The sequence below is a fragment of the Leuresthes tenuis genome, unplaced genomic scaffold (genome assembly GCF_036924035.1).
Source record: "Leuresthes tenuis unplaced genomic scaffold, fLeuTen1.0.hap1 SCAF_4, whole genome shotgun sequence".
Classification (NCBI taxonomy): Eukaryota; Metazoa; Chordata; class Actinopteri; order Atheriniformes; family Atherinopsidae; genus Leuresthes; species Leuresthes tenuis.
In genome coordinates, this window is record NW_027325358.1 from 38,504,583 (window position 1) to 38,525,701 (window position 21,119).

Below are 21,119 nucleotides of genomic sequence, written 5' to 3' on the forward strand. Positions count from 1 at the left end.
CAGCGGAGGAGCAGTTAGTGCGCATCCAACAGCCTAAGCAGTGGTTCCACACTTGACTGGCTGGTTCTTTGCTGTGTCACAGTCTGCTGCTTCGCACAACATTTCTTGTTAACCATGGCTGCATGTTGTAGTCCTACAGTAATCATTTTTGCCAATGATTTTATCTTTTAGTATACCTCAGCACTCACCTATGATGCCGTCCATGTGATGACTGAGGCATTCCGCTTTCTGCACAAACAGAGGCTAGACATGAGTCGTCGTGGCAACAGTGGGGACTGTCTGGCCAATCCAGCAGTGCCCTGGTCACAGGGGGTAGAGATTGAACGTGCCCTCAAACAGGTAACCACATATTATGCTGCCCTCAGCAGGAAGACAGACATACTGACCCAGGTCTTTAAAAGTTGATGATACATAGTGCTCAGGCTTTGTGAGGGAGACAGTACAGTCATGTGAAAAAGAAAAAAAAGTTTGCCTTCTTTCAACTGAGTTCCATCAGTAAAAGGATGATTAAATGATCTGATCATCAGTAAGTTTGAGTGCCTCTTTAAAAGCAGAAGTTTTGTCAGTTTGCTCCTCTGGAGCATTCAGGTGTGTCTTGACATAATGCCAGGAGGAAAGGCATCAGCAATAAAAAACATCACTGCAAGTTGTTGCTGCTAAAGGTGCTTCTACAAGCTGTAAGATCATGGGGTTCACACTGCTTCTGCATTTTGTCTCAGTGTTTGTTCAATAAAAAATGACAGTGTAACACATCATGTGTTGTTGGTCATCTGAGGAAGTGCTGTCACCACCTTTTCCCTGCTTCTTAAAGTGGTTTTGTTCATGATCATTTCAGACATTAGCGAGAAATAAATGAATCAAAGGAGTCAGTGCTTACAGAAGAGCTTTTCAATGGATAATAGTCCAAGAAAGAGGAAAGTTGGAGCAGAAAAAATAAGAAGAAAATGTAAAAAACAGATAAAGTGATCAGATCTATTGAAAAGCAACACAATTAATGGAAATGCCAGGCAAAATGTAAAAGTCCATTCGTGCAAAATGGGGAATAGAGCTTGGTCACTGCCTGGTGTGGGAAGATTAATTTTGCAAGCAAGAGTTGGCTGCTACCAGGGAGAAGGCAGGATGACTATTTCATGTGAAAACGTGTCATATAATAGTTTATAGTATTATATTGCTTAAGTTTACTTGGACAGCAGATCCGACCGGAAATTTAACACTGAGGCTATCTATATAAAAGGACAGAACAGATTGCACCAAGATGTTTCATATCTTCTACAAGTGTGTGGTGGAAAGTACAATCTGCTTTGTAGCACCTGTTGGGGCAGCAGCATCAGAGCCAGAGACTCCAAGAAACTGAACAAAGTGATAAAGAAGGCTGGCTCTGTGCTGGGGACGGCTCTGGAGCTGATTGTTCAAAGAAGAATGCTGCACAAGTTCATGAATACAAAGAACAACACTGAGCATCATCTAAATGGGATAAATAGAATATTATTTTGACCTATCTATGAAAGTATCAATTGAACTGACATTAATACTTGGATGATGTGTGTTTAGGTGCGTGTGGATGGTTTAACAGGAAACATTCAGTTTGACCAGTACGGGAAGAGGATTAACTACTCTGTGACAATCATGGAGCTGAAGAACAGTGGACCTGTTAAGGTATCTGAATAATAACACTGCCATGACACATAAAGTGATAGCATATGTGTGTCAGTTACTGAAAAATAAATGAATCCCCTGTTTGTTTGTGTGTGCTCTTAGATTGGCTATTGGAATGAGGTGGATAAGATGGTGCTGACAAAGTCAGACCTTTATCCTAATGACTCCATGGGAATGGAAAACAAGACCGTCATCGTTACAACTATACTGGTAACAAAATAAAAAGAAATTGAAAAATACACACAGGCCATTGGGTGCGTTTCACTTTAACTGAACTAAAACAAGTTGACTATACAATACCTTTGGTGAAAAAACATGTTTCTACTCAATTTTCTCTGAATAAATTAAACGATGACAAACAGAAAATATCTGACCTGAAGGAAACATTCTTCTGTTTCTGACATTTCATATTTTAAATATATGACATTCATGTGTTATATCACATTTTTCAAGTTGACAGCAGATGATTTAAGATTTAGATTACTTTTTGGGTAACGTTTGAATAATATGGACAATTTCAATTGCTGCCTACTGGATGAGTTTCAATGTGTGTTTGCATTGAAAGTCTAATTCCCAGTTAAGCCTTCATTTCTAGTTATAAAGGGAATGTGTGAGAAGACACAGACACTGAATTAGTTCACAAAATCATTGCAACAGAACAGGGTAAAACAATGTAAAACTGTCAATCTGTTGATGAAGATTCTCAGTCATCAGCTCATGGTGATCCTAAGAGCTTGAATAAGGGCAACTGGACTTCTTCTTAGATCTTGAAGATGTTTCACCTCTCATCCAAAAGGCTTCTTCAGTTCTGAGCTAGATGGTGTATTAGCATGTATGGGGAGTATTAGCTTATAAGCAGAGAGGGTGTTACAGTCACATGTGTCACTGAACCACCTGACCACTGTGCATGTCCTTAGAGACACTGGGTTTACATGATGACACTCAGTAGGTTACATGCGGGCAATCGGATCGGATTAATGGCTAAATTACAATAAGACTGAGTTATTCAGCTCATGTAGACAGCTTAATCAGACAAGAAATTGAATCGGATCAGGCTACTCGCGATCGAATTAAGACCCCAGGATAACTCGATCTGATTGCCCACTGAACGTGCCTGGAGACGACAGTGGATCGGATCAAGCGTGTGCAGATTGTTTCCCGCGGTCGTCACCCGGAAGTCAAAGGAGACGATATTACTGTTGTAGCTTCATCTTGCTTTTCGTTAAGTCGGCAATCGGATCGAGTTATCCCGGGGTCTTAATTCGATTGCAAGTAACCCGATCCGATTCGATTTCTTGTCGGATTAAGCTTGTTACATGAACTGAATAACTCAATCTTATTGTAATTTAGCCATTAATCCGATCCGATTGCCCACATGTAACCGCACTGGAATGGGTTTTGGTCATGGGATCCAAGGTGTGAATGGTTGTGAAACCGCCTGGGGAGGAGAGACAAAGCTGCATTGTAGGTGCTGCACAGGTGATACCTGAGACCAGCTCCACAACCGCATGGAACAACATAGGAGAGCCACCTCTTCAGGTCAAGACTCAGCAGTGCACCTACATCTCAAGGCAAAGGAACAGTCTGAGGACAGTAATGTCCACATTCTGGATAGAAAAGACAGTTTGAATCATGGAAGAATCATCTTTTAACAGAGGAGGTGGGCTCAGCTATCATCACCTACAAAGCAGCATCGTCTCTCCTCCCCAGGTGGTTTCACACCTTGGATACTGTGACCAAAACTCGCCCTTTCAGGCAGGTAGACAATTCAGGGGTGATAATAACTCAAATGACATGCACAGTGGGTTCAGTTACACATGTGACTGTAATGATCCGCCATGTGTGAACGGCCCCCTACTACTTATAAGCTGATACTCTCCACCATCTAGTACAGAACTGAGGGAGCCTTTCAAATGAGAGGTGATACGTCTTCTAGATCCAAGAAGAAGTGTAGTTGCCCTTATAAAAAAAAACTGGCAAAATGAAATACAAGTGAAATTCACAGCTAAGTGTATCTAATCGTTATGATTACCCATGAAAAATAAAATACCCATCATTCCTTGATTATTTTTGTTTGTATAACAGGAAGCTCCATATGTGATGCTGAAGAAGAATGCCGAACTTTTTCAGGACAATGATCGTTACGAAGGTATGTTATGTTAATTATTCATGTGTCCATTTCTAAAGATAAGATAACCAACAGTCACCTTTTTTTCACAGCTGAAGTATTCTCAACAGGTTTTGAAATCAGACACCAGCACAGAGATTTGAATCAGCTGACAGAAATCCATAGATAGCAAAACACCCAGTGTATGAATCTATAAATAACAGAGATGCTTCAATTGACTCGGTGCTACACATTAAACCTACCTGTATCACTTACTATTCTTATTTACAGCACACTGAATATGTTGGTTATTCACTTTTAATTGGTGGGTGCTCTAAATGACTTGTGTGGTTTCTTATCACTATATGTGACCTTTTTTTAAATTTGATCTTAGGTTACTGTGTTGACCTAGCTGCAGAAATCGCAAAGCATTGCGGTATACGGTACCAACTAAGGATTGTTGGAGATGGCAAATATGGAGCAAGAGATGCTGAAACCAAGATCTGGAATGGTATGGTTGGCGAGCTGGTGTATGGGGTAAGATAAAAACCACATGCACACGTTAATATAGTGTTTAAAGCTCTGTTTAGTCTCTGTGAGGGAGGTGGAGGTTTCACACAGGTAGATGGTTCAAACTCTTACTGACAGGTGGACATGGAGGTTGTGAAATAATAAATGGTTAGGTGAGATGTGCACGGAATGACCTGGACAGAGTTAGAGACTGAGTTCTAGACAGAGCACCAAACTGCCAGGTTAGTTAATGAAACACATTTAAAGTTAGAAAGTATGATATTTTAAAAGTAAATACAGCAGCAATAAATTGCTCTGTGAAAATTTAGCAGGGTTCATGTTCTCATGCGTCCTCTCTGCTTCTGTCTGTCTCTAAATCTCTATATTTCCTCCTCTTAATCTCTGTATTTTCAGCATCTGGGATGAATTTTAGCTTCCCCTCCACTGAGGCACAACAGGTTCTAGACCTGTTCGGTGTTCTTTGATGTTGTTATAGTTTGATTGATATTATGAAACTGTTGATATTCAAGTATTAAAAGTTAAAGAGAAGAAATCCAGAGGGGCTCAATGAAAGTATTTTGATTGAAGCAAAAGTAATTTCTGACAGTAACACTACCAGTGTGTGTGGGTCCATAACAGTAGCAGTGAAGAAAGTGCATGGATAAACAGGCGTACTTTGGTGGTGCTGAACAAGAAGGGACCAGTGTCAGTATATGAGCCAGGTTTTAAGATCATGAAGTCCAGGTGAACCCAATGAACTGGTAATCCTCATCTGCAGCTCAGCTGTCTGAACTTCAGTAGCATTGAAGCAGACATCCAGCCGATACTCTGTTTTTTTTTGTTCTCCAACAGAAAGCAGATATAGCAGTTGCTCCACTGACAATAACACTGGTTCGTGAAGAGGTGATCGATTTCTCCAAACCTTTCATGTCTTTGGGAATCTCCATAATGATCAAGAAACCACAGAAATCCAAACCAGGAGTATTCTCCTTTCTGGACCCACTGGCCTATGAAATCTGGATGTGCATTGTCTTTGCCTACATAGGAGTTAGTGTTGTATTATTTCTGGTAAGTGAACCTGTTTCTTGGGCACTGTTCTGTTGTCATGGCTGTTAGGGGATCCAAGTGTGGGTGTTAAAAGCTCATAAAAATATAATTGGTTAAATACAGTTAATGAGTTGAGATGAGGTCTGAAAAGGCTCTTTACAATGTATGTATCTACACATATTACCTCCGTTCAATTCTTTTGGGTTTGAATTTTTTTATTCTACGAATATTACATTAATTTTTTTGTTAATTTCTGTATATTTGTTTAATATCAAATTTTTATTTATTTTTTAATTATCCAACAATATGATTTTAACATATATGCATCACTTGCAATTTCAGTCCCTTTAGCAGCAGCCTGATCACAATACAACATCATTGTAACTATGTTCATAGGATGAAGTAGGCAACCTGCTGAAAAGTGTATGGATTTTGATCATCATATGTGAGGGAGACAAACTGCTGAGAGATGCATCTGAAGCAGTGTCTGTCTGAAGACCTTTAATTTCATGTATCTGTTAACGTGAGCTCAGTAGCTGTTGTTCACCCTGAAAATATTTCAACTGCAGACAGAATTCATTAACAGTATTTGATGTTTTATATAACCAATTTCAGTACATCGAATTCATTTTTCATCCTGCAAGACATGAGGAAAAAAACAGTCAGGACAGTGAATCCTTTCCTTCTGCCAACACATAAAGACGTTCTGACTCAAGTGATGCAGAGTTCCAGCTGTTATTTTGTCCCATTCCTCCTTAAACAGGTCTTAAGGTGTGCAGCAGTGCGGGGGGGGGTGGTTGTTTCTCTGCTGGGGACAGGTCAGGACTGCAGGCAGCCAGTCCAGCACCCGTACCTCTTCTTCCTCAGCCAGGCCTTTGGAATGTGGCAGAATGTGGTTTTCCATGGTCTGCTTGAACAATGCTGGGACGTCCCAGGAAAAGATGTGGCCTTGAAGGCAGCATATGTTGCTGTAAAATCTCAGTGAACTTTTCTGCATTAATGCTGCCGTCACAGAAGTGGAAATGAGCTTTGCCCCCTGATCCAACCCCATACCATCACAGAGCCTGGCTGCAGGGACTGGTTGCTGACAGCAGGCTGGATGCTGCTTTTGCTCTTTGCTCCATTTCTTCCAGCAAAGATGTGGAATACTGATGGGTCTGACCACAGCACACGTTTCCACCGTGTGACGGTCCATCCCAGACGCCTCCGAGCCCAGAGAAGTGGACGAGGTTAACATCAGGCTTCTTTCCTGCACAGTAAAGCTTGTGAATGGAACTCTGTATTGTGGTGCCTGACAAAGGTTTCCACAGTAATCCCTTGTCCATGTGCTTCTATCAGCTGCTGATGAATGACGGTTCTTGATGCATCGTCTGAGGGGTCAGAGGTCACAGGGTCCAGCTTAGGCTTGCTCCCTCGTCCTTTACACTGAAACTCCTCCAGATTCCTTGAATGCTTTAATGATATTCTGCTCTGTAGAGGCAGAAATATGCAGATCCCTTCCAGTCTTTCTCTGAGGAACATTGTTTTAAACACATTTGTGGACAAACTGGAGATCATCTGAACATCTTTGACCCTCAAAGACTTTGTCAGATCTTGACATCATCTGTCTGGAATAGCATTATTGATTTTGGTTTACCTCACTAAGCAGTAAATTGTCCCTGTCCCAGTGGTTTTTGGGATCTGTTGCATGTCTGAAATGTAAAAATGCATTTTAACTAATCAAATGAAGCTGATGACACGAAACATGACAAAACAAAACTTTCCATTCCAACCCAGATTTCTGTTTGTTTTTCTATCTCCTATCTTCATGGTCTGGGTAATGCTCGTTGAAAGAGTTAGTGAAATGTTCTTTCCTGACAAAGCTGGACTGTTTTGTCCACCACAACAGAAAGATGCTATATGTTTCTTTAATAGTGTTTCTGTTACCCACTGGAATATTGTGCTATTTGTCAAAGTAAAATGTTTGAAATATAAAACATGATCATTCTAATGACATGCTTATGTTCCATCACTGAAGGTGTCCAGATTCAGCCCTTATGAGTGGACACTCGAGGAACCAGAGGATGGAGCATTGCCCCTGACAACTGAATCCACCAATGAGTTTGGGATTTTTAACTCCCTTTGGTTCTCTTTGGGGGCTTTCATGAGGCAGGGTTGTGACATTTCACCAAGGTTTGTATGACAGTTTAACCATGACTCTTTCCTACTATTTGCTGTTGATAATATCAGTGGTGCCACCAGTGAGGCTGTAAATAGTTCATAAATCTTACTGAACAGGTAATGAGGAACAGGTTGCTAGTGCTGGAGCCAACCTCAGCTCTTAGTATCAGAAATTCCTCAAGATGTTGAATTTCTTAAAGATTCAGCTCTTTGTTGACATGACTGCATCATGTCATTTCAGCAGATTAATTTCACTGAATTCCTGATAATGTCAATGAAACCAGTTTCGGTCAGTTTTTGCTTTGTGACATTATTAATTACTAATCGTGACACCAAATGTGGTTATTTATGATGCACATATTAGCTTGGAGAAGTTATCCTCCAGAGCAGTATATTTAGCGTCCATCTCCTCAAATCAGTCTCGCTGATTTGGTTTGCGTTGTCTTCCAGAGAAGTCAGTCTTTGCCCATGGTCAGAGATGGCTGCTTGGACACCATCTATTTTAGTTTTGAGGGATGTTAAGGCCAACTTAAACTCAGCAGAGAGGGCTGTTTTGTGCTCTGCTAGTACCTTAGCCATGCTTGCAGCTGGTAACTCAACGTCCTTTTTTCCGTCCTTCTTAGTTGACTTCGATGCCATTTGGTCTACGGGTAGTGGTAGAAGTGACTTTGGCATAAAGATACGACAAATGCCGTGTTGCAAGTGAAAAGTTTGAGTTAAATCTTAAGTTTTAATGGAATGTTGTGGGAGCTAAGGCGCAACACGTCTACTCCATTCGTGACCCAGAAGTCCTCCTTATATAGTACATTTCATGTACAAAACAATTCAAAGTGCTTTACATAAAATAAAAGCGTTACAGCAGGCAGTGGAAGAAGCATTAAAAGTAAATACACAATATAAAGAGAATAAATAAAATAATCAAAATGAAATTAAAATGATTAAAAACAAGCAGCAGTCTAGATACCGAGCAGATTTCATGCATAGACACATGAAAAAAGAAATGTTTTTAACCTGGATTCAAAAATGTCTACATTTGGTGACAGTTTAATCTCCACTGGCAGTTTGTTCCACTTGTTTGCAGCATAACAGCTAAATGCTGCTTCTCCAGATTTAGTCTGGACTCTGGACTGGACCAGCTGACCTGAGTCCTTGGATCTAAGAGCTCTGCTGGGTTTATATTCTCTGAACATATCACAGATGTATTGTGGGCCTAAACCGTTCTGGGATTTGTAAACCATCAGTAGGATTTTAAAATCTATTCTGTGACTGACTGTGCGGGTAGTGGCTTCTTGGCATTTCCTGCTGTGTAATTCAGATATCGCAGTGGATTTTTCAGTCAGCTTAATGGAAAAAAATGAAGGTACAATTTAGAGTCCAGATTGAATTTGTGAATGATTTATATAATGAGGGTGAGGTATCAATATTGGGGTTACACACCAAATTACGTAGTTAGGCTAAGTAAGTGTGTGTCCTATGCACCCATTCAAACACACTCATACAACACTACTTATTACCTATACATGTAGCACTTTTCTTCTTATCATACGCACACGCCTGCATGAATGAGCACAACGGGGGAGGGGGGATTGTTGGGTTCTGTAGCTTGTCCAAGGACATGTGGGGGGGCTGAGAACCAAACTGTTAAGGTTAACCAGAGGGTAGGATCCCGAATGAGACTAAGACGAGGAAGTAAGCGAAAGACAAGTGATTTTATTTACAAAGTGGTAGAAATGCGCACGATGACTGGTTCAGTTCTCTGTTCAGCAATGGTTCTCCTGTAGCAGGACTGTTGCCTTGTGAGGGAGAGGCAGCTTAGACAGCATCTGAGGAAACTTTAATCTTGACGTTGAACAAAGGGCTGTGCTGGCCTGTGGACTCATGTAACGAAACTTGGATTGTTCTGTGTGGCAGAAAACTGGCAGTTAATGTTGGCGGCGCAGAGTGGCTTTTCCTTGGAGATGGTTCCTTGAGGTTGGCGTCAGATTTTTCCTGTTTTTTCTTGACTCTCAACTGTGGGTGAACAGCGATCCGGTGCTGAACCTCTAAGAGACTGGAGCTTAAATACCAGGGGCAGCATGATGAGTAACAGGTGGAGGGAATCTGGAGCAATCAGGAGGGGCCATTAACCCAGTCAAGAAACACACAGACTCCAACACAAACTTCAGATGTTTCAGCTGGAAGGCCTTAATCATGGCCACCAATGTCAGATTCAAAAAACAAACAGGCCTTCACATGAAGTTTTGTTCAATACATCCCTGTCATGGTGGTGCAATACCAGGGTTGGATTTTATATTTACCTAAGCAGTCAACAACATTATTGCAGTTTCTAGAGCAGCCATGAAGCAATCCCATGAAAAAGTAATGCAAGTGCTCACATCAGAAACTGTAATAACAGCATAACTTGAACTCTGTATGTCTTTGTGTGTGCAGGTCACTTTCAGGTCGCATAGTTGGAGGGGTATGGTGGTTTTTCACTCTGATTATTATCTCATCATACACTGCCAACCTGGCTGCCTTCCTGACAGTGGAGAGGATGGTTTCTCCTATTGAGAGTGCGGAAGACCTCGCTAAACAGACAGAGATAGCATATGGGACACTGGACTCTGGATCTACCAAGGAATTCTTCAGGGTAAAGAACTCCTTAAAGCTCAAATACATAGAAATTACTACACTGGTTCAGAGATGTAACTTACTGATGAGTTTTAGATAATGAATGACAATACACACACAGAGGCACACCATCCAGGAATCAGCCTTAACCAGCACTCAACGCTTCTCACTGCTTCAGAATCAGTACCTCTTTATTGTCATTGTAGCAATGAAACATATTTAGAAATTAAGATGCACTTTTCTCTAAAAAGTAATTGTAAATCTGAGACTGTGTTGTAATGAAAAGTGCATTAGTGCACTACATGAGCTTAGCAGCATTTAGCATGGTAATGGCTGAAGGGTAGAAGCTGTTTCTGAAACATCTACCTGACGGCAGGGTGTAATGGGTTCTGAAGAATCAATTCAATTCATTTTTATCTATATAGCGCCAAATCACAACAAGTGTTATCTCAGGGCACTTCAATAATGCAATCCAATCCAAGCCAATTGGAGTTCAGTGAGTTGTAATCCAATCAAATCCAATTAATTACATTCAAAATTAGTCCAATTCATTCATATAGAGCCTATTCAAAAAATATATATCCTAGCTAAGGAAACCAACAGCTTGCACCGAAACTTGTCTTCAGTCCAATCTCCCGTCCTGAGCCTGAGGGACTGTGGAAAGGAACGACTCCCTTTAACAGGAAGAAACCTCTGGCAGAACCAGAACCAGGAAGAAACCTCTGGCAGAACCAGAACCAGGAAGAAACCTCTGGCAGAACCAGACTCAGGAAGGGTGGCCATCCGCCTCGACCAGCTGGGGTTTGAGAAGACAGAAAAGAGGGAAAAGAGGGGGGAAAAACACCATAACACCATTCAAAGGATATCTGTTGGAACAGGGAAACACAAGTTAATAACCACAATAATGTCACATGTACATAAAATCATTTGAGAAATTAAACAGGGGAAAAGAGAGCAAAGTGAGGAAAGGTGTGACAGATGAGGTCCCCCAGCAGTCTAAGCCTATAGCAGCTTAACTATGGGATGTTTCAGGATCACCTGAGCCATCCCTAACTATAAGCTTTATCAAAAAGGAAAGTTTTAAGCCTAATCTTAAAAGTGGAAAGGGTGTCTGCTTCCCGGACATTTACTGGCAGCTTATTCCACAAGAGAGGGGCCTGATAACTGAAGGCTCTGCCTCCCATTCTACTTTTAGAAACTCTGGGAACAACAAGTAAACCTGCAGTTTGGGAGCGAAGTGCTCTGTTAGGAAAATATCTTATGAATATCTTATCAATGAGATCTTTAAGATATGATGGAGCTCGGTCATTAAGAGCTTTATATGTGAGGAGAAGAATCTTAAATTCTATTCTGAATTTAACAGGGAGCCAATGAAGAGAAGCTAAAACTGGAGAAACATGATCTCTCCTGTTAGCTCTCATCAGAACTCTGGCTGCAGCATTTTGGATCAGCTGGAGGCTTTTCAGAGAATATGTGGGACAGCCCAATAATTAAGATTGATTTCATAGATAAGTACAGCTGCGTATCATCAGCATAGCAATGAAGATTTATACCATGCTGTCTAATAATGTTACCTAACGGAAGCATGTATAAAGTAAAAAGAATCAATCCAAGCACAGAACCCTGAGGAACTCCATGACTTACTCCGATGTGTGAGGAAGATTCTTCATTTACAAGAACAAACTGGAATCTATCAGATAAATATGATTTAAACCAGCCTAATGCAGTTCCTTTAATCCCAATAACAAGGACGCTGAGAAGTGGCGGTTATACATCCTCCTTCTGTAGCCTCCCTAGCAAATCAGCCCTGCCCTCTCAGATGGTAATCAATGGAGAGCTGGGACTCCTCGCTATGTCTACTGGGATGTTGTGGGAGTGGCAAAACTCAATTGTTACACTCCTCTCGCTGCAGACTCCTATCCTGAGAAGGTCATGTCGGCTATAGATGTTTGCTCTGCAAAATGTAGATAGGATAAGAAGCGATACTGCAAAAAACACTGACACAAAACTCTGAAACAAGAGCACCGAGCTGTAGCGTACGTGCACACTGGCATCTTGAAAGACTTTCTTTTGAGGGGATGAAAATTTTATTGTAATCACCCTTGTTCTCGGTGTACAGGCTTTATTACCCTGATTGTTTCATTTATAATTGGAAACATTAAAACCAAGACTTGAGAAGGGCATACATGCATGGACCTGTCTATAAGAGCATACCATGACACTCATGATTAATATTATTTTTTTGACAAACCTTGAACCAGCTCTGAGGTTTGCGTTGTTCTTTTCCCTGGGAAACTGAGTAAGCCTTCGTGCAACTTCAGAGCGTTACCTACAAAGCATCCCTAAGTTGAGACTTGCACTCTAAAACTGTATGTTCATCAATTATTTCTAACACAAATACAGGATGAGTTGGGACCTCACATAAAATCAGAATCTGTACTTTTCTCAGGCTCCGATAAGGTGAACAGTCGTACACAGTCAGTTTTTCACTCAGATGAGCTGAAAACTTATTTGACTGCTATCAGACTTTTGTTATGGTAGTCAAACCTAACGGCTGTCAACTCTTTACATCCTCATATCTACAGTGTATTTGCCTAATGGTGCAGGATACTGAAATGTACCTATTGTTTATATTAACTTGTAGTATATGTGTGTCTCTGTTTTTTAGCGTTCTAAAATTGCCTTGTTTGACAAGATGTGGCAGTACATGAAATCAGCAGAGCCATCCGTTTTTGTCAAGAAAACATCAGAGGGCGTACTGCGTGTCAGGAAGTCCAAAGGGAAGTACGCTTACCTGTTGGAGTCCACCATGAATGAGTACATCGAGCAGAGAAAACCCTGTGACACTATGAAAGTGGGAGGAAACCTGGACTCCAAAGGCTACGGCATTGCTACGCCCAAAGGATCTCCATTAAGGTGGGTGGATCAGTATAACAATGCTAGCCAACCTGCACTGCCAAGTACCATTCACACTACTAACCTGCTGCCTAGCATACTGCTCCCCTCCACATTCACATAGTTATTTTCTCCACATTGGAAACTGTGAGTAAGTCATGCAACTGCTCTGTGCATTGATGAGTGGATCCAGAATTTTGCTCACTCAGTGCACAGAAGCCACAGTAAAGACCAGAAAACCCTGACTGACCACGTGCTGTAGCAGTCAGTTGGTCATTACTCCGTGTGTGAGCTGCTGCTTTGTTCATGTGCAGCAATGCAGGAAAACAATCTCCCAATGGGTCTAGTCCTAAGCCTTACAACCAGTGGGGTTTTGCAGTATGCGAGTGTGATGAATGGAGCATGGCGGCTTACTCGTTGTTATAATAATCCACCTACCCTGATGACATCATCTCAGTGGTTTGTATTTTTTACCGTGGTTACCACCTCTGACCAGTGGCTAGTGGTGGTTGCCGTGATGATTGGGTGAGGGGTTGTTTAAGTTAGATGTCAGGTCTTAAACAATATGTGTTATGATATCATGATACATCCTGAATGTAGAGTATTCTGACCTTCTCTGCTTTAAGCATCCCTCAAAGGGTTGAATGCATAAAGGTTCATTTAAGGTTACTTTAGGGTAATTTGTACATTCACAAATATTTCTTCAAAACAAAGGAAATTCTCAGGTGGTCTCACTTGACATATTCATGATGTCCCGGTTCTTTAAGACCTGAATATGTTTTTTTTTGTGACCTGTTAGTTTCTAAACTTTTTTTAATGTGCTTGTGTGCCTGCATCTGATTTTCTTTTTAAAAATGTTTAAACGAACAAAAGACAAATACTTACAAAAGATCTCGTTAGACAACCTTTACTCCCATGCTACTGGCGTATTCATTGTACATAATCCTCAGTAATTTCTTCAAAAAAGAAAAAAAGAGTTCTCCCTATTTTAATTCTTACATTTTGTCACGTTCTCACTATTCCTTCACATTCAGAGAGGGAAGTTTCTAAGTAGTTTAGCTGTGGAGAGGATTGGGTTTGTTTGAAATTTCATGGCATATTCAGTCATGTAACAAAATGACTAAATCAGTTATGATGAAAACAGCTCTTTTGTCATAAAGACAGGAATGATTATCAACATGTCTGATAGGCCTTTAAGATCTTTACAGTGGGACTCTTCTTAGAGCTGCACAAAGATGGTGGCACCAGCAATTTGTAGTTAATGATATGAAGTGAAGTACTGTGACCACCATATCTGTTACTTTAAACTGAGATTTAATCACAACCTCGTCAAGAGATCTTTTCTTTTTTAAGTGTGGTCTGAGTTGAGGAAGAGAGTACACTCCTTTTTAATTCAAAGGTTTTATGCATCATGATGAAATGAAAAACTGACACTGAAACTGAATCTTAATCGTTATGGAAGCAGGGTGGACTTAATTATGACTTTGCTGTGGTGGGACCTTAAGAGAGCTGTGCATAAACCAATGCTGCAAACCTCAATGAGCTGACGCAATGTTGGAAAGACTGATAACGTCACACAGAAAACCATCCATCCATCTTCTATACCCGCTTAATCCGTCGGTCTGGACGTGGGGGGGCTGGAGCCTATCCCAGCGGTCATTGGCCGAGAGGTGGGGTACACCCTGGACAGGTCGCCAGTCCATCACAGGGCCACACAGAGACAAAGGAGACAAACAACCACACACTCACTCTCACTCCTGAGGACAAGTTTAGAGTCACCAGTTAACCTAACAGCATGTTGTTGGATGGTGGGAGGAAGCCGGAGAACCCGGAGAGAACCCACACACACACAGAAAGAACCAGCTTGGAGTTGAACCTGGAACCCTCTGCTGTGAGGCGACGGTGCTGACCACCACACCACCATGCAGCCCACACCATTACTTCAAAAAATTATTGAGATAAAGTAATCATATCATTTCAGTTGACAAAATATTGGGAAGTTGAAGTGCAGCAGGAAATTGAAATTATTGCTTTGGGCTGTTGTTTTCATAGCTTGGCTGATGAGGTCACATTCAGTGTCAGCAGGTGATACAGGTCAAATCTCTTGGTAGACGAGATGGACGGAAACTCACATCAACAGTTCTTCATCTGGTACTGCAGGAAGTACCTTCACAGCAACACATCTAGGATTACACCATCTGTCATCAACCGGAACCACAACCCTTCCTTTGATTTGATTTTGATTACATATGAAGATGCCTCCTCTTCATTCACTTTAGGTGAACGGAGCCTTGGCCAGGAGGACTTGATGTCATCACATAGTGTCCAGCAGTCATTGGGTGTTTCAACCCTCAACCGTAACACCCTCTCGCTGGTGGGTCGGCAGAGTTGGCCCAAGGATTGCCCGTCTCCTCCTCCTGACTTCTAGCTCAGTTCTTCTCTCATATTCCATAGCCAGCAACAGGCTCTCTCTGCAGCCTCCCCCATTATGTGCACTGCTGTCTTTCTCTCCTTCTCTGTTATTCTCAAGGCTGTGAGCTTTCTCCATACCTACTGGGCAGCAGATGTTAACTGGAAATAGCCACGCCTGCCATCCTTTGTCCCTGCAGTCATCCAAAATGCCTGATGTTTTGCGCTTCCTCTGAAAGGCTTCATCACACCCTTCTTCCCATGGGACTGTAAATTCAATGAGAATGATCTTTGTCTCTTCAGACTGTAGCACAGCATCTGGTCTGCAGCCTTCCTCCCAGGTCTACATCCATGTCCCAGTTACAAGACATTTGCAGTTGGCTGTTTCTTGATGTTGCCGTAGTTGGTGGCTTTGCTCCTTCCCTTACCAGCTTTAATGTAAAGACTAATGTAAAGACTGTAAGGGATGTGTTGGAGGCGAAATATGCACCCGCAGCCACGTCTTGGTAAAGATTCAAGAAGTTAATTTGTCATATACACAATAACAGACACAGCGGTCATTAATGGGTAATGAAACGCTTACTTTGCGACTTCCCAAACAAAAGAACTATGCTAAAAGAGAAGATACAAAAAAAAGGGTTATGTATAGAAAATATAAAGTGCAAAGTATGCAACAAAAGATCAGTCAAGTGTTCATGTGCAAATATTGCAGGTAGATGGTCCATGATTCAGGAGCCTGATGGCCTGAGGATAAAAACTGTTTGTCAGTCAGTCATGTGATAAAACACATGATACTGCATTTGCAAAATTCTTGCTGTGTCCTGGTCAGCTCTCAAAGGTCCTCCAATTTATCTGTCACAAAATCTCACATTCCTCATGACGATAGAAGGAAGAAATGGTTTTATTTTGTTCCTGCCCTACATCTGGCATGTCTCCTTGCCATTCGAAAGCTCAATCAGCTGTTGCAACATGTAAACTGCTTCCCACTAGCATGGTTACACATCATAAAAGATGTTAAAGGGTGTCAGAATTACCAGCAAAATGATCCCAGCAGCACAGCATCTAAACCAGTGGAGAAAACTTTTCAGAAATCTGTACTTTCGTAGAAAAAAAAAAAACCACAAAAAATACAAAGTGAGACACAATATGCTGCCACTGTTGCCCCAGTCTAATTCCTTTCCGTCGTGACAAGTTGATTTTTAATTTTTTTTGGATTACGTCTTGATATGTAAAACCTTAGAATTGAAAAGGGTGTGCTTTCTTTGTTTAGGACTCAGTGAATCAGTGTCTTACCAGCAGTAGAAAGAGATCAGGGCAGAATCAGTTTGCACAATCAGGGAGGATTCCTGAAGGGTAGGCCAAGCTCACTGCTACTAAGGACAGGGCCAACAGCAGGGCAAATGTCCACCATCTGAAATGTCTCAAACTGTAGTGGTTTGAGCAAATATTTTATTGTACATTTTTCCCCTGTGACATTTACACATCAGACAGTTATTTCCTATCAGTGTTTTCCTATCCAGTCAGTGTTTTCCTATCCAAAGCTTGTTTGTGTTGCAATGTCAGCTGTTAGCTGAGCTCTGTTAGCAGATAAGTAAATGAAGCAGTGAAAAAGATTCCACACGGGAAGGAGCAAATGCTCTGGGATTCATAGATTTAATGGCTTCACTCTGTCCTTCAGACGTGGGTAACTTTGTTCCCCATGGCTTCATGCAGACAGATTTTTTAATCTGACGGAGGCAGAAATAATGCCTGAAAGGCTGAACCTTATTGTCAAAATGCTCCCTCTTGGTGCAAGAACTCAACAAAGATCTGTTTTCTGATCCAAGTGTTGGATAATAGAGACCATCCAGTGCAGTGAACTTTTTACCTGTGCGTCTTTGATCGACCAGTTCCCTGTACTCAGCCTCTTGTCCGTCACTGCTACAGACCATCTTCTCAGGCACACAGCCCTTCAGTCTCACAATCTGTTTGTCAGGTAGTCAGTAATCCACATGCACCTGTATTTTCTAAAGCTCCTTACATATTAGTACGGGCTGAATTGTATTAAAAGCACTGGGGAGATCCAACACGAGCCTCATAGTGCAGCCTGGTTTGTCCAGATGAGAATTGGCACATTGAAACAGGCAGATGATGGCATTTTCAGCACTAACCCGAGAACAATAACCTAACTGTAGTGGGTCCTGAGTGTCCAAGTGTTCACTCATTTACTGAGGTGAAACGATAACAGTCTGTCCAGGACTTTCATGATATGGGATGTTAGGGCGACTGGTACTGGAACTTTCTCCTGACTCAGGCTAAGGTTGAAGGGGTGCTGTCGAATCCCACATCGCTGTTCTGCGCAGGCCTTCAGGAGCCTGAGGCTGACACCATCAACGGGAGTTTCACCCCCAGGAAGTGAATTTGGAAAGTAATATACAATAACGGACACACAAAATACCCAAATGACATACGAAACGTATAAGAAAACTCAGTTAAAAGTAGAGCAGAGCACCCAGGGGAGGCTTCTGGTAGCTCTGCTGCAAAAACAGAGATCCTATAAAGTCCACGTGCACCTGTGCATAATGGAGGACTGACAACAGTACTCTACCTGAATGAGGGAACAATTCCACCGACCATGCCAAACAATCAATGGAGGAAACAGTCCTCCACAGCCAGAAAGAGAGACGCGCACCGGTGCAGCCACTCCCATATATATATAGGCGCAGGTACCTGTGCCACCCCTCAATTAGGGCGCACGTCAAGTTAGGACAGTGCTGCAGGTGGCCAGGAAGGGAACAATCTGTCACACTGGGTTAAATCCTCAGCCATGGCTTCACTGCACCGTGTAACTTTGTGATAGCTAAAGATAATATTTCTGGTTTGTATCTAAAGTCTCTGAACAGTGAGTCTGCAGCTTCAACGAATGCTTCTTTTACCATCTCGCCGTCTTGGAAGGACTTCTTGTTCTTAACAAAGAAGTGACTCACTCGGAATGATGCTTCGGTGGCTGCCTTCGCTTTTGTGGTCAGCTAAGAGAAAAACGACTGCTGTCCGGACAACTGGGATCTTCACCTTTCGGAGGGAGGTCAGGGTCGTAGTTTTTATGAACAGTCCCAAAATGCTGCTCCGCTTTTCCCTTCATCGGAATAGCAATGCTGGACTGGCAGATGAGGCAAACGCACTTTGGAAATGACACTGAAAAAACTCCTCCTCCCATTCCGTTTGGAAGTGGTAGGTTTTGGCTTCTAACTTGGTCCAGCTCCTTCACTCACTGTTTAACCTTTCTTACTTTAGGAGAAATACTAACTGGGCAACTCGGGAGCTTGCCGGAGTTCCGCAGCACTTACGCGGGTCTGTATGCGCATGCGTCGTGACCCATGTCTCAGAAAAGATCGTGCATGTCAATCAAGTGACGAATGTCATCATGAGGATGGATGATAGGCTAAAGGCTATTTGTTTTAATGCCATGCGATCTACCCACTCTACCTCTGCGATCGACGTACCGGGAGCCCCTGCCTTAAAGCCTCTGACCTTCTTCATCCCTGACCACACATCTCTGCTGGAGCTTGCCTTCTTGTTTTTTTTCTTACACCTCCTCTTTCTCCATTATCTTATTTTTCAGCACCTCACTGTCTTAGTGGGAATGTATATTTTCCACATAGTGGCTCACAGATTGCATTCCAGTCTGTGGACTCAAACCATCCCCACAGATCATCTTCAGCTTCCTGAGTGCATTTTTTCAGAGTCCTTACGGAAACAGGTTGCCGCTGATCAACTGGTGTAAAGTTGGAAGGGAGGAGAAACAGATTGTGGTCTGATTTTTTGTAAAAGAGGTCAGGCAGAGGTTCTGTGCAGAGAAAACTTTTTATTTCTCTGCTGTGGCAGTTGGAAACAGTTGAAAGGCTGTAAATGTAGGTGAGACTTGACTTGGTTGAAATTTCCAGAAATTGCCATGAATGCATTTGGATGTCGTATTTGTAGCCTGGCTACGACTAAGCTGACAACGTCACAGAGTGTGTTGGGAGCGGCACCAGGTATACACCGCTGCCAAACTAATGCAGGTGAATTCTACTGAGCCAGAGTATGAATGTAAACTCCCAGTTGGCTGTCCTGAGTACAGATTTGCTCCTTCAGTGACCATGTCCAGGATTACACCATCTGTTGTTAATAAGTTCTGTGATCCCTCCACCTTAGCTTTTGCCGCTGCTCCTCATGTCTCTGTTGGCTCATATCGTCTTACTGCCCATGACAGACATTGGAGTCTAACACGTAATACTTTGTAGTGTATTATTAACAGTTGTTCTGGTTTTACAGAGTATTTTTCACTGCTAAATTTTCCCAACATTTCAGGGCAGTTTATTAAAAGAGCTATATATTTCACTACAAATAGAGGCAACCCATGTAGGACTGTGGCACTCACCTGGCACTTACACATTTCATGATACACCCTAACAGAAATATTGTGCAGGTAAGCCTGTGAGTTCCTGTATGCTGAGTTGCATGCTTGTCACTCAAGGTGTTTGTTGTTTCTTTGTCTTTTCAGCACACTGCAGATGGCTGTATGGTTCTATCTTCACTGCCTTCTTTCTGTCTCTGAGTGTGGCTGTTTCTGTCATTTGAAAGTTAATTTTCCACTGAAGAATATGTTCTGTAATGACTGCACTGAAAAGTATTTGTGAGACTTTTAGTTAAAGCTGCATTAAGCGATTTTGGTTGCTCCTTTATACTCCACTCTTTTGACCTATTAATTTCATAAATTGTTGCCTCTAGAGGAGCATAAAGAACCTTTCAAAGAGCTTCTGTAAATGAAGGGGCCAGAGGCCCTGTCATAGTCATGAACCACAGATTTAACAAATGAATCATTTGGACTTTGGCAGTATTCAAGGCCAGATATTAAGATGAGGCTGTAAAGCTGCACCCACCTCAGGGCCTTTATCGTATCAGTTGATATCATATCCAGCCAACCTGAGAAAGTTTCTGGTTTTGCCTTTTTGATGATCCTGAGCATCTGTTAGTTAGATATTTACTGACATTTCAGCTCTGAGTGCCTAAGCTTAATTTCATAAGAAAAAAATATGTTTAAGAGTCAAAAAAAGATTTAAGTACTGCAGCGTCTCTGCAAATCCTGAATGATCAGCAGTAATTCATGGGTTTGTCTCTTCCCAGAATCAAAGCTGCCTTCGTTTATTATGATGGCCAAATCAAATTCTGAACTGAAATATAGTGTAGTTAAGAATGAACACCACCATAGCGTCATGCAGGAATACTTGCTGGAGCATAGGACGCACTGTAAATCATTTGACAGTTTTCTGTCTCTGTTGGCTGAAACCTAAGTGAAAGTAAGTCAAATGTTGCCTGAAAAATCCAAAGCTGAAGCTTGATCCTGTTCTGAATGCAGTGTTTACAATTTTAACTTTACTTTCCATCCAAATAACATCAAATCATTTACATGTGCTTAGAAACAGCAGATGTGAGGGAACTGCTGTTTCCACAATGTGGCCAATCGGAACAACCAGAGCTCGCTGCGAAGGGGGCCCGAAAGCAAAGATGTAACCAGATGCACTTAGAATCAAGGCAAAGAGGGAGAGTAAGAGGACATCTAAAACTGAGTGTCAACTCACACTAATGCTAGAAACCCCTCTACATTATCAAAAAGATTTTCTCTGAAAAATATCGCTTAATGGAGCTTTAAGTCTAACCCTTCAACAAATCTACTGTATCTGCTGTTTTAAGTCACATGGTAGAA

General features: G+C 41.8%; 1 protein-coding gene across 4 annotated transcripts in view; it reads left to right on the top strand.

The window, feature by feature from the left end:
* Positions 1 to 21,119, top strand: part of LOC140304859 (glutamate receptor 2-like) — an 85,506-nt gene that overhangs the window by 26,001 nt on the left and 38,386 nt on the right. For all 4 annotated transcript variants that reach the window (XM_072383661.1, XM_072383660.1, XM_072383659.1 and 1 more), the window contains exons 8-16: positions 172 to 339; positions 1,552 to 1,656; positions 1,759 to 1,866; positions 3,742 to 3,805; positions 4,158 to 4,300; positions 5,126 to 5,341; positions 7,338 to 7,492; positions 9,911 to 10,109; positions 12,759 to 13,006. In XM_072383661.1, coding sequence (XP_072239762.1) covers positions 172 to 339; positions 1,552 to 1,656; positions 1,759 to 1,866; positions 3,742 to 3,805; positions 4,158 to 4,300; positions 5,126 to 5,341; positions 7,338 to 7,492; positions 9,911 to 10,109; positions 12,759 to 13,006 — 1,406 coding nt within the window. The remainder of the gene's footprint in view (positions 1 to 171; positions 340 to 1,551; positions 1,657 to 1,758; positions 1,867 to 3,741; positions 3,806 to 4,157; positions 4,301 to 5,125; positions 5,342 to 7,337; positions 7,493 to 9,910; positions 10,110 to 12,758; positions 13,007 to 21,119) is intronic.